Genomic DNA, 13,076 nt, shown 5'->3' with positions numbered 1-13,076 from the left:
TCACTTCAGGTGATGAAAGCGAAGCAGTGATGGCAGTGAAGAAATTAGGTGATCACTTCGTCACCAGCTGCAAGTGGCTGTGCATAATTATTGTATTTCCAGTGACCATTAGTTTTTGTTAGACAATTCTTGCATACAGCAGAGTCTTTCTTTACCTTACTTCCTTTCTTGTTGGTGTAAAATCTAAAGTGTGTCCACATTTGTAATCTGTAGGAATAACGTATTGGCCCGAATATAAGACGGCCCTGATTATAAGACGACCCCCTCTTTTTCAAGACTCACGTTTGAAAAAAGACTTTTTGAACACCAAATTAATTTTTATACAGAAAATAATTACAGTGCATCCTAAACAAATGATTATAACAATATATCTGTGAGAAAAAGCATGTTATTTTTCCTCATTCAAATCTTAATATCTGAACATTTAAATTTTTAAGCTAAAATTCGTAAATTAATGGCTTCTGGTTTTTGAAATGTAAATAAACCAATCTATTGTGATAAAACAACAAAATTGCAATAACTGCATTAACCATCAAAGTGAAGTGTAACTGTAACTGTAGTCTTGAAACAAATCTGAATAAGGAAAAACATTGCCATAAAATAATGCAAACTGGTTAAACTTGAGAGTAACTGGGATCTGTCGTGACAGAACATCGCTTCAATGATTTCTGGCGCCATCTAGCGTCGTGAATGGGGAGTGTAGCTGAGATCTGTCATGACAGAACATCGCTTCAATGATATCTGGCGCCATCTAGCGTCGTGAATGGGTATGACGTCTAGACCACGAATATAAGACGACCCCCTCTTTTTCATTCTTATTTCAATGCAAAAAACACCATCTTATATTCGGGCCAATACGGTATTTTTCTCACTTTTTGCCTTCACCGTTCTCACTAAACGTTTTTTTTTCATCCCACTTGTCGCTTCCTCTCTTCTTATCTAGACTACTTGCGCGCACTTTACCATTCACCGCTACTCTTGACGGCCCCTAGTGGACCGCCAAGGAATTGCTCAACAAACATTGGATGAGCAGTGTACGGCATCCATACTCCTTTGTATGGCCAATATGTCAAATAAAAGTATCGTTACTTGGCGGGAGCATATCGATTACCGATCGGGTTGCAAAATATCGCAATATATCGCCGTATCGAGATATTGTCACACTCTTAGTTATCAGGCCGGCAGGCTCTACTAATGAGGTGTCCCTCATTTTTATTTCCAGGGAGTTGACAACCCTAACTGCTAAGGTCCTAACAAAAGGTATGAACACATCCGAACACAAACCTCGGATGGGGCAGAAGAGAAAAGGTTTGGAGAGTGATGCGCTGTCACGGTCGTCAAAAAGTTTCACCTGTTTGCCATGTTTTCCGCCGCATAAGTCAACGATAGAAAAAAGGTAAGTTTGCATATTTGTACTCACAAAGGCAAAACATATAAAAAGATTGTTTTAAGTGTCATAAATCAATGAATATGAACTCACAGAGTAAACTGAGAAAGAAACAGATGAATATCAACTCACTGAGTAAACTTAGAAAGAAAAGGGGAGACAGCACCGTTCATTTGATTTGCTGACGGAGCGACATGGTAGAATGAAATTGCAGCAGCTGCTTCATAATTGACCAAAGCACTCACACAAAACAGTTTCAAACATACATATGCAGTAAAAAATTACAAGATGCATGTTTGTAAATAGATGTGCTTGTGCTCAACCTGTCGTGTGGGTTTGGGGGCTTCTGTCTGTTTCTGTAAAGCTTAAAAATTAGATATGAAACAAAAAAGCCATTTGTTCATGACTGGATTCGATACTTCCCCTCAGAGGGTTTAGTTCATTATTCAGGCTCCGGCTATGTTTTTATAGTTTTGTTTTTCTCAGCAAAATTTTCTATAGGTTAGCTACACAAGCTTCCTCACACATTTATTTGGTATTTTTTTCAGTTAATTGGATACCTAATGTGTTCATGTGTATGTGACAGTGTTTTTTTTTTTTTTTTGTCTGTATGCCCCGCGATTGGCTGGCAACAAGTTCAGGGTCTGCACTGCTTTTCGCCTTAAGTAAATTGGGATAGCCTTCAACACGCCTGTGACCTGAGTGTGGAAGTGAAGATTAGTGTTACAGAAATTGCATGGAAGTGTGGTTGACTCCAGTATACAGGAAAAACTGAATAAAGGGACGAGACATTCTTCCATCAACATGAACAAATTTTTATATGTTCAGAGCAATAAATATTTCCACTTTTGCCTCTGCAATGTTGTCCAAAGCAAAGTTACAAGTTATTCATTTCTATACATTGCTAAATCATCTTTAAAATAATGTAATCTCTCTGCACACATACAGTATTTGACACTACTGGTACAATTGTACACGTACTACCTCAGCACAGGAAGCACAGACAACATTTGTCATTTGATTTTCTTGAAAAGAAAGAAACACATTCCCTGTTTTGCCAGCAGCAGCAGTCAGAAAAGACTCCCTGTAAAATGAAAAATGTCACTGTTGGTTCCTGACGAAGAGCTGCTTTTCATTAAACTCGACATGTTTATATACAAAGTGGCTTATAATACAAAGTTCCATTCAGTGCAGATAATGTAATAATAAATAAGACATGCACGGCAATAATGGAAAGAAGAGCTGGGCCAAGAGAGCATCATGCCTCTATTTTTGCGTATTATCATACAACGTGCTGCACACTTAAAAAAACACACATACTTTTTCATTTTCATTCAGTCTTTTGATTGCTTTTAAGCGAACGCTCAATCGATGCAAAATAAAACGCCAGTGAAAATAGTCCGTGAAGTCAAATGTTCCATGTGGGAGTTGAGCATCAGACAAGCCCAGATCCAACAAAAGTGAGGCTGAAACGGCAAGATGGCGTTCGAACGCGATGACCCAGAAATTTCACAATCAATTATCTCATTGTATTTGCATGAATCATTCATCAATATACATCATTGTTACTTCATTCAAATAATGACTAAGCATCCATTTTTGGTCTAGACACTTGTAGACATCAAGTCACATGATGTGTTCAAAGAAATCACGATTCATATGTGACATGTGTAGTCTGAAAACATTTGAAGTCCATGGCTAGTCATGTGATGGCTCCAGTATCAAGGCTTTGAAGGGCCCAGTCTCAAGATGGTTCATTTTTCACTAACAAACACATTTATGTATATTTTTGCTCAGAAAAATGAAACTGGCTTTCATTTTCATCTCGGACTTAGAATTTGTGAGCAGTCTTCAAATAACTTTTGGCGTCTGTTCGAATTGTCCAAATCTTCACAAACCTTGTGTGATATCATAAAGGGTCTCTCCACAAAGTTGTGTTGGAAATGCGTGGGCTCTGCTAAATTCCAACCTCTGGAGACTCAGAGCTTGGTTGAAATGTGCCGTGCGGTTGTTCAGAGCGCCACTCAAATCAAGCAGCAATTAAACAGAGGTATTCCAAAATTATGTTCAAAATTAATTAATTTGCTAGTTTGATTGAATAAACACTGACGACTGCAACGCTGATAGCTGCCTAGCCCATGAACAAGCACACTTAACTTTGTCAGTATCAAGACACACAACACCCCAATATACCTTTTAGGACATAAAAGCAAATACTTTTTCACAAATTCAAACCTTGAACATAGAATACTCACAAGTGGTTTACTAAAGCCGGAATGTATAAAGCTAGAAATTAAGCAGACACTCACCGGTTTTGTCCAAAACTATTCAATGCTCAATAGTCCAAAAACAGATGAAGGAGCTTAAGTTAAGATAACTGGCTTTCTATGTGGGCGTGTCAAAATGTTTAAAACGCTGTCAGAAAATAAGCCTAAATCAATACTGAGGGCCTTGTTTTCATGGACTGTGGACCCACTCTAGCATATTTTGTGCCAGCCATGTCATGCATTCTGGAATTTGGTAGAAAAGTCTTTGTCATGATAAGATTATTGGCCCATGGATGGTGTGTCCTTTTGGGCAGGTCCAGTGTAAATGCTAATTTTTGGACAAAAGCCTTACATTTACTACGCGGCCAACGAGGTGGGTGTCTAAGTTTCAGTGCAAGGTAGACTGCTGGTCTGGCACACGAGGTGGAGGCAGAAAGATCCCCTCTGATGTGAGGTGGACATGTTTTATTAAAAAATATTTGTGCATCGAACCAACAGAACGAATTAATACGTCAACTGATTTAATACATAGTTTTTTGATCATCTTTATAGTCATATTTCTAAAATTACACCACTGGTGATGGACGAGTGATGCAAAGAAGCAGGTTGGTTGTTAAAGGGAATGCAAAGAAGCCTACTTATTGGTGCGAGGGAGTCCCTGGTGTTCAGGCCTATATGGTACACATCCTGCCCTCTTTCCAAAGCGCATGTTTTAGTCTGCCCAGGACGTGATCAGAACTTGTTCTAAAGGGCCTTTTTGTATGAAACAGTCGCAAAAGACTAGATTTATACAGCACACAAAACAAGGACCCTGTCTTTTTTCTTTTAAGCAGAATGTTTTCTGCAAGACTATTTTTTTAAAGGACCATAAATGAAGTGGCAATGTTTGTTGCATTACAGAAGCCCTTTAAGTTAGGCAATTAGAAATAGTCTAAGTAAAGACAGTTTGTTCCTCATGAAGTTGTTATGCATGTATTCTGTGTAGAGATTTCAAGTTATAAATGATGCATCCATGTTAAGTTTTTGAACTCAACATCAAGTACAGTAGCTATCATTATGTGACATTTTCAGTGTAATAATTTAAAGTTGCGTTACCTCTACTGCCAGTGTAAAGGCTTTCAGTCATCATCAAGTCATACGATGTAGTTGGTGTAAGGACATTTCAAGCTGAAGTCCTTTGATAAGCTTAGTGAAAATGAATTTCGAGTTGTAACCCATGGTTAGCGTAGAGACAATTCAAGTCATCATGTACTGACAAATTCAGAGTAGTCAGCAAATATTCTGGTGGAATTGTACATTTCAACAAAGATTTCAAGTATACAAGTCATGTGCGATGTGTGAAGACTTAACGTCATCATGAACTATATCGTGGATTGTTTTAGTTAAACTAGCTTTGCTTTTTTGTGTAATAAAATAATTGTGATCTTAGTACTATTTTGTGGGAATAAAAAAAAAAATAGGGGGAGGTAAAAAGATGCCCAGGGGAACGCCATCAGGCTGTTTTGACTGATAATGCAATGCACGTGAACATGAAAAATAATAAACTACAAATGCACCTAGTAGAACCCTGAAGAACTTAACACACACACTTGGTTGCGTGTGTGGACTCAACAAAACACAATGTATTCGTGACATGCACATACTGACAAAGGCGACTTTCATAGTTGCATAAGTGCAAAACATAATCATCATAATAATAAAAAAAAAAAAAATACCGCACATATGTAGGTCCAGCTTCCCAAATCGTCATAAAAACATTTATATCCTGTGTTGTGTGGAATAATGCTCTAATGATAATTTATATTTACCATCCTCCTGTCTGAAGGCACCTTGTTCTCCACTTTGTAAAATCTTTTCTAGGATCATGTAAATGGTCTTCATTTGTTGAGCTAACGGTGCTATTCTTCTCCACGTTAGAGCGGGAGAGCCCACTTTAGTTCTTCATTACCACGTGATTTTTTTAAATGAACAAAGGGGCAAAGTTCAAAAGTGCATGTAAAATATTTCACTTCAAAAACATTTAGCATTTTTATATTTTAACAGTTGTATTCATTTGACTGATTTTACTGATGAATAATTATTTGAGTATCAGTAGTTTAAATTCAAGCTCATTTCAAGACATTTAGATTTATCTGACTTTGTCGTAATTATAATTTCTTTATAAATATTACAAATTTTTTAAAAATAAATGGAGAAAAATAAAATGTGTACATGTTATTTAACTAAGGTGTTTAATTTATTTATTTACAATAACTCAAATAACCGTATAATAACAAGATAAATAAATTAAAAAAAGATTACGTGTGTTGTATTTAACTAATGTTAGGGAGGAAATGGCTAAGTTATTTCCACAAACATTACAGGACTAACAATAATTCTCAATACACCGATTGAAAGAACAGAGCAGGCCACCTGGAGGCCTACCTTTGGTGTACTGTACGTCATATCGGTGAGTTAAATGTTGAATAGTACCAGCCAGGAAATTGTGACTATGTATACATACACTAAGCATTTCGCGTAATAATACCACATATTAAACTAAATACGAAGGCTTAGTATCCCAATTGTAAGCATTGACTTATGAGCCAATAGTAAAAAAACAAAAACTTCCAGAAAGCACCCTGTTTGGCATTATGGTTAATAGCTTAATCTCCTTCCTTGGCAACACCGAGTGTCTTATACAAAAAACATCAATACATCAATATGCTTTGTGTACCTTATGAATACTTGATATATTACAGGTACGTTAGATACACCAAAATGTGAGATGTCGTGTCTTGACGTTTGTCTTGATTTGTCTTTACTTAGTGTGTTTGACTCGACTTTTCTTTTTAAATTTTCATCTTTGTCTTGAAGGGGCCGTCTTGCTTTAGGTTTTTTCTTTTTAAATGTTTGACATATTTATGTTCAGGTTTGTCTTCTCCTTGTCTTGATATTTTACCTAGTGTTTAATGTTTTGCTTGTCTTTTCATCTTGATTTTAGTCTTTAATTTTGTTTTATCCTTGTCTTGATGTTTCACATGTTTAGCTTTTTGCTTGTTTTCTCATTTTGATCTTCAAATTTGTTTTAGACTTGTCTCTATGTTTAATTTGATACTAGTCTTTCTGCCTTGATACAGGATTTACACATATCTATGTATATGTGTATATATAAATTAAATGACCTTTCCCATCCATAGCAAGGGGAGTGCAGAAACCCTGTGAGCCAAATATTTTCACAAAGCACAGAGATAAAAAACATCAAGAAAAAAATCCTCCTCCCTCTTACACTCAGTAGCGATTGCACGAATCACGCATGGCTGTCAATCAAAGATTCAAAGCGTACAAAACTTAGTACAGTGCCCTTTCAACTGGCCACTTCTATGAAAAGCTGGATTTCTCGAGTCCTGTTGTCAGATAACGACCCCCTGTTAACTATATGTTAGCCTCACATTCTCACTTAAGTCTCGAAACCCCCCTAACGTGGGCTCGACCAATACATGCCTTGGCACTGACTGCCGGGAGGTTCTAACCACAAGGGAAGTGGATGTGAAAGTAACACAGGCTAAGTAATTTCCGCTTCCCTCCTCTCAGTTCACGCCGTCTAACCAAGTGGCTGCTTTGAAAAGCCTGCATTTGCCTTCCAATCCTCCTCTTCCTCCTTCCTCTGCGCACTGCCCCCCGGTGGCCGATGACAAGCTGGGCGGGTGTCCCAGCTCGCCAGCTTCTCACACGACGGTGCTGATCCGACTGACTGGTTTCGACTTGGGCCCTGGCCCGGCGCCCGTACCTGGGTGCGGGGAGAGCGGCGCGGCAGATGGGGGCGGCAATGGGGAGTGTGGCGGGGGTGGCGGGATAGAGGAGAGTGGTGGGTACTGGGGGGCATAGGGTTGCGGCAGCGTCTGCGAGACCAGGCGTGCCGAAGGTGTCTGGGGCGGTGGTGTGGAGAAGATGAAGTGGGTGGAGGGTGAGCTGGCGGGTGAGGGGCTCAGCGGGGAGTGTGCAGCGTGATTGTGAGAGTGAGCGTGTGGATTTGGCTGCGAGTGTGAGATGGTGAGTGGCAATTTGCCTCCGCCGCCTGGCCGGTAGAGTCCGTGTGGTGTAGTTGGCGTTAGGGGTGAGTGAGGAGACAGTGGCGGGGGTGTGATGAAACCCGAGGCTGCGTTGTAGCGCTGGTGCTGGGTGGGGACCTGCTGGAGTCGCTGATGCTGCTGGATGTGAGACGGAACGCAGCCAGACGGGACGTGGCGCCGCGGAACCGACACCCTGTGCGAGAGAGGATGGTGCTGCGGGGCACTTTGAATGTGATATCGGTGATGATGGTGGTAAGGTGGGGGGGGAGTCTGTTGTTGCTGGGTCCCGCTGACCCCTCCTCCCGCACTGTTGCTGTGACAATATTGGGCGTGCAAAGCCTGTAGCTTGGAGGGTACCCCAACCGTGCCTTCTCCCCCTCCAATGCCGCCCGGGTCCGACCGGCCGAGGTTGGTCGATGGGGAGGAGCATGGGGAAGGGGATGAAGGGTGCGCGATGGGAGGCTCGGGGGCGGGGTAATGGGGTGGAGAAGATATCATCAGGGGACTCGGGGGGCCCTGCGGTGTCGGCGATGTCATCGTCAGGGGACCAGGAACCTTCCCTCTGCGACTGCCGAAAAAGCTCCCCAGCCGGCCGCTGCCGCCGCCTGGCCCAATTCCCATGGCTATCCCTCCTGCGGCCCCAGCCACGCCCCCGCTCATAAGCGGGGACACGCTCGGTCCAGCTTGGTTGTGACAGAGCCCCGGCCCACCACCCACCCCTGTACCGGGGCTCTGAGTAGGGCGGTGTGGCCGGTAAACTGTTGGAGATGAGGGGGCCATTATGGGGCTGTAGGCAAGAAGCCCTCCAGGGTGGTATTGCTGGTGTGGTCGCGGGCTGCTGATGATGGACCCCTGACAGGACACGCACACAAGTTAAATGCCGCATAGCATTTCACCTTTAATGTGATGTAAATTTCCTGGTTGTGAATCAGTTTCAACCACCATAAAGTGTTTTACAACATTTGCAAAAAGGGACTGAAATTAACATACTCAATTAACTACCGGATTTTTTCAGATTATAAACCAAAAATTTTTTTCCAACAATTTAGAACCCTACAGTTTTATAACAACATAGCTAATTCAAGGGCTTTTATGGGTTATCGAGCTTCAAGCTTCCATAGTTCAGTAGTGGAAGCTTCATTCAATTTGCTTAGGATAGGGGTGCTCACACTTTATGCCTCGTGAGCTACTTTTCAAACAACCAACTCAAAGTGATTTACCTATATAAATTAGGCAGTAGTACACTAAATGACATGTATTGAGTGCCACCAAGTGCGACTTCAGCGCCCTCTTTTTGAGTGCAAACTGTCCTAGTATTATTAAGTTAAGTCCAAAATGTCCTAATATGACAGCGAAAACAAGTCATTCTACCATACTGCGTGGAAGTGGTAAATTTGCTGAACTATACGTAAATTGGCACCTGTTCTCGTATGTTACCCTGCTTAAGAGCAGTAATACAGTATATGTATAAAAGAGGATTATTTGAAATAATGTAGCTTGAGGTGTTGATAATATGGTTGGTATCGAGATTTCTGTTTCAATTCTTTCTACATGAATATTCTATATTACAACATGGACACCTGGGCCTATCTCAAGCGGATTGAATTATTGTTCTATGCACAAATATTGTTTTCTTTCAAAATTAGGTAAGTGCGCAATATAATATGTGCAATTCCATATTGATGTTAACCTTTTTTACTTGCGAAAAAGCAAGGATATTAAACAGTAATAAAGCGTGTCACAAAAGTCACCATAGTCTTTTTTTTTAATTCTAAAAAAAAAAATTGCTACAAAAGTCCGGGAGCCTCAAGTCGCTGAAGACTATCAAAAATGGATGCATTCATGTAGATGTATACAGCTTGTCAAATTGTTGAAATATGATAGCAAATTGAACATCCCCGCAACATCAATTACTCCTTTGGTGATGCTGAAAATTTAAAAGAAATGCAGTTTCCTGTGTTTTTTCAGAATTGTAAAATTTGCATAGTGACTTTTCAGACACCCTGTATACTGAAAGATTGGCTGCTGGGATCGCATGTACGAGCAGTGATGTCATGCTTACTTCCATCGTGCTGTCCAATGAGCCGACGCTGTTCCGACGACCTCGCTTTCCTGTTGGGCAGTCAGAATGAAACAAAAGTTCATCATTTTGTTACATTTACTCTGTTACAAATTATGCAGTGAATTATATTAATTTTCAGACCATAAACCACTACTTTTTTTCTTTTACAGGTGTTGCATGTCTATTGCTCTGAATATTCCTGCGATTTATAGTCGAATGCTCATGCTGTATATCAGACATGTCCAAAGTCTGGCCCGGGGGCCAAATGCGGCCCATGGTCAAATTTCATCCGGCCCCCAGCCTCTGTCATAAAATCAATAACGTCTGGCCAGCACACAGACGTAATAAATTGGTCAGCAGTACTGCTACCAGCATATGAAGTAGCTTACATACTAAATGCTGCTACTCATTTACTCGCTAAAAGGGAACAGCACTCTAAGCAACATTACCCCGTCTGACCCTTTACTCCCAATTTTCTAAAATGGCGACAATCCACAACAACAAAAAAAAGAAAGTTGACTGCGACGGCCGACGCTTCAAGGATAGGTGGAAATTGGACAATTTCTTCACTAAAATACACAACAACTGTGTTTGCCTCATTTGCAAAGAGACAGTCGCTGTTTTTAAACAGTTCAATGTGAGGCGATATTACCAAACATGACATGCTCGCATGTACGACAAGATTACAGGGAAGATACGTAGGGAGAAATTGAAGCAACTTGAAGTTAGTTTGATTTCACAGCAGCAGTATTTCGCAAGAGCCCGAGAGTCGAAAGAGAACTCCGCAAAGGCTAGTTGCGAGATTGTTGAAACTATTAATTAAAAAGAAATAATAAAGCAAACAGAATGGCTTGCTAAAATTTGCTTAAATATATTGTTCTACGTAAAGGACATAAGCCAAGGTCGGCCCCCCCACATTTTTACCACACCAAATCTGGCCCCCTTTGCAAAAAGTTTGGACACCCCTGCTGTACTAGTATATGAATAAATACAATTTTCCTGTCAAATTTGGTTGGTGCGGCTCATAGTCTGGTGTGCCATACTTTCCAAAAAATATAGTAATTTATTCATGAACATTAAGTGTAGTTTAGAATACCATGATATTCAGTTCTTTTGTATCGTTTGTATTGTTTTTTTTTTTTTTTTCACAATTACACCAAAAGAGAAGGTTGTGCTGACCAGTGTCTGACAGGTCTCTCAGGGAAGAGCTCAGCGCTGTGCGCTTGAGTCCGTCTACTGACGCGTACGTGTCATCCAGGCTAGGCCGGCTTAAGGTGCCGTTGACGGCTTCGTTTTTTGTTGGTCCGGCCATTCCAGCCCCACCTCCTGGTCCGCCCGGGGTCATTGCGGTGGGACGCATCACACCTTTCTGCTTCTCAAGTTCGGCTGTGTGAAGCGAGAGATTGATATGCAAAGTGTGACAAAAAACAGCCTAGCATTATCATCGGTCCTGTAATTATATCTTGCATTATTAAGGTATTCAGAAAATTGAAATATTGTAAAAGAAAAGTACAGTGAAAATATTAGTCAAATAAAATTTAAATTGATATATTAATTATATTTCAATTAATTATTGATATTAAAATTAAAACTTTAGTGTCTTTTTTTTTCTAGTACAAGTATTACAAATGATTTTATTGTTAAAAAAAAACTATTGTGGCCCCCTGCCCACAAAAGCAGAGTGCTGTATTGCACTATTGTGTTGCTATATCAGAGCTGCATTGACCTTCTAAAAAGTATCTTTCAATTTTATATTACATAATAATAATCAAGGAAACACACACGCACACACTAAACGCACTGGTCTTTTCAGACTTTCTCGAACAAAAAGATGCCCTAAAGCTGTGTTGCCCACTTACACTCCACACGGTACTTTTCCATGTCCTGCACCTCGGCCACACTCTCTTTCAAGTCCGAGGTGAAGCGAACTCGGTCTTGCTGGCTTGGTGCTGTAAACACGATCAGGACCTTCCTTTCACCCCCGGGGTTAGCCGACGTCAGTCTGATGCCATGAGGGTAATCTGGAGAACAGAACACAAGCTTGGTAGTACCAGTGACATGCCATTCATTAAGGGGCACTTCACCAGGAACAATGAAAATGACAATATCATGCTTATTTAGATTAAAACCCAATAAAATCATATGTGATAGTGATCTCAGCAATACAATGGTAAACAATGCAACATTTTACTAAGTGCTACTGAATCAAATCTACTTACAGTTGAGGTAGTACTTTGTTATCTTTAACTTCAAAACATCTCTATATGATGCACCATAAACAACAACAGTTGGCTTAAATAGCATTCTGATCGTGTCAATCATAAGGGAGCACTGTTGTCTTTAAGGCAGGATATTTCTTACTGGAAATCAGTACATTACATAAAGAGACAAAAACAAGGTCTTACAAGTGTTCTGGAAGGTGTGCACTTGCATGTCCACCAGTGGGAATGATTGTCGGAAACTGTATGTCACAGAGGCCTTCTTCTTTTGGAAGATCTTAGTCACCTGGAGTGGAAAGAAAAGGAACAGGGAGGGACTTAATGTTCAAGTAATCTGTAAGTCTTGTGAGTGAGGGCATCAGCACACGCTTACATACAAACAAAAGAATATCCATTATTTAAGTTATCGCAGTGTAGGAAGGGTGTCAATTACTTCTACTTTTTTCTGTGTATGGAGTCTTACCATCAGCAGGTCATTGAACAGGAAGACCTCTCTTTGGTGGACACCGCTTCTCTGAGCTCGGTTCGGGTCGGGAACCTCGAACAATTGACAGCAACACACTAGCCGGCGGTGAGGCAGAGACAGAACCTGGAAATAATTTGTCAATTTTTGAGTGGAAGGACACAGACCAAGGCCAATACTCAAGAGTAAGAAGCTCTTACGGGTTTCTTGCCGACCACCATTCTCTCTACTGCCTGCACCTGAGATACATGGTCATCGTTGGTCCGCAGCTCCCACTTCTGGATTCTTCCATAGATAGACACAAGAAGGTCTCTGGGAATGTCTTGACCGTTATCAACACCTGGAAAGATAAAAATGATTTAACATAGAGTTTAAGAGAAGCATGTGGATGCTGTTAGATACAATTTAACTAGGGCTGTCAAAATTATCATGTTAATGGGCAGTAATTTTTAAAATTAATCACGTTAAACTATTTGACGCATTTAACGCACATGCCCCGCTCAGACAGATTAAAATGACAGCACAGTGTCATGTGCAGGGGTCGCGTTAACCAAATATTTTCCGTCGTTGACCCGTTTTTTTAAAACGGTGACGGAAAAAACTGAAGTCCATCCGTCATTTTGACA

At 40.6% G+C, this 13,076-nt stretch overlaps 1 protein-coding gene across 1 annotated transcript in view; it reads right to left on the bottom strand.

The window, feature by feature from the left end:
• Positions 1–1,947: 1,947 nt before the first annotated feature.
• Positions 1,948–13,076, bottom strand: part of LOC130912472 (IQ motif and SEC7 domain-containing protein 2-like) — a 138,635-nt gene continuing 127,506 nt past the window's right edge. The window contains exons 12-18 of the mRNA XM_057830585.1: positions 12,651–12,790; positions 12,451–12,576; positions 12,174–12,273; positions 11,628–11,789; positions 10,948–11,154; positions 9,769–9,818; positions 1,948–8,558 (exon numbers count right to left, since the gene is read on the bottom strand). Coding sequence (XP_057686568.1) covers positions 7,362–8,558; positions 9,769–9,818; positions 10,948–11,154; positions 11,628–11,789; positions 12,174–12,273; positions 12,451–12,576; positions 12,651–12,790 — 1,982 coding nt within the window. The 3' untranslated portion in view covers positions 1,948–7,361. The remainder of the gene's footprint in view (positions 8,559–9,768; positions 9,819–10,947; positions 11,155–11,627; positions 11,790–12,173; positions 12,274–12,450; positions 12,577–12,650; positions 12,791–13,076) is intronic.

This window comes from Corythoichthys intestinalis, chromosome 2, assembly GCF_030265065.1.
Source record: "Corythoichthys intestinalis isolate RoL2023-P3 chromosome 2, ASM3026506v1, whole genome shotgun sequence".
Classification (NCBI taxonomy): Eukaryota; Metazoa; Chordata; class Actinopteri; order Syngnathiformes; family Syngnathidae; genus Corythoichthys; species Corythoichthys intestinalis.
The sequence above is the reverse complement of the archived record's forward strand: the minus strand, read 5'-3'. Positions and strand labels throughout refer to the sequence as shown.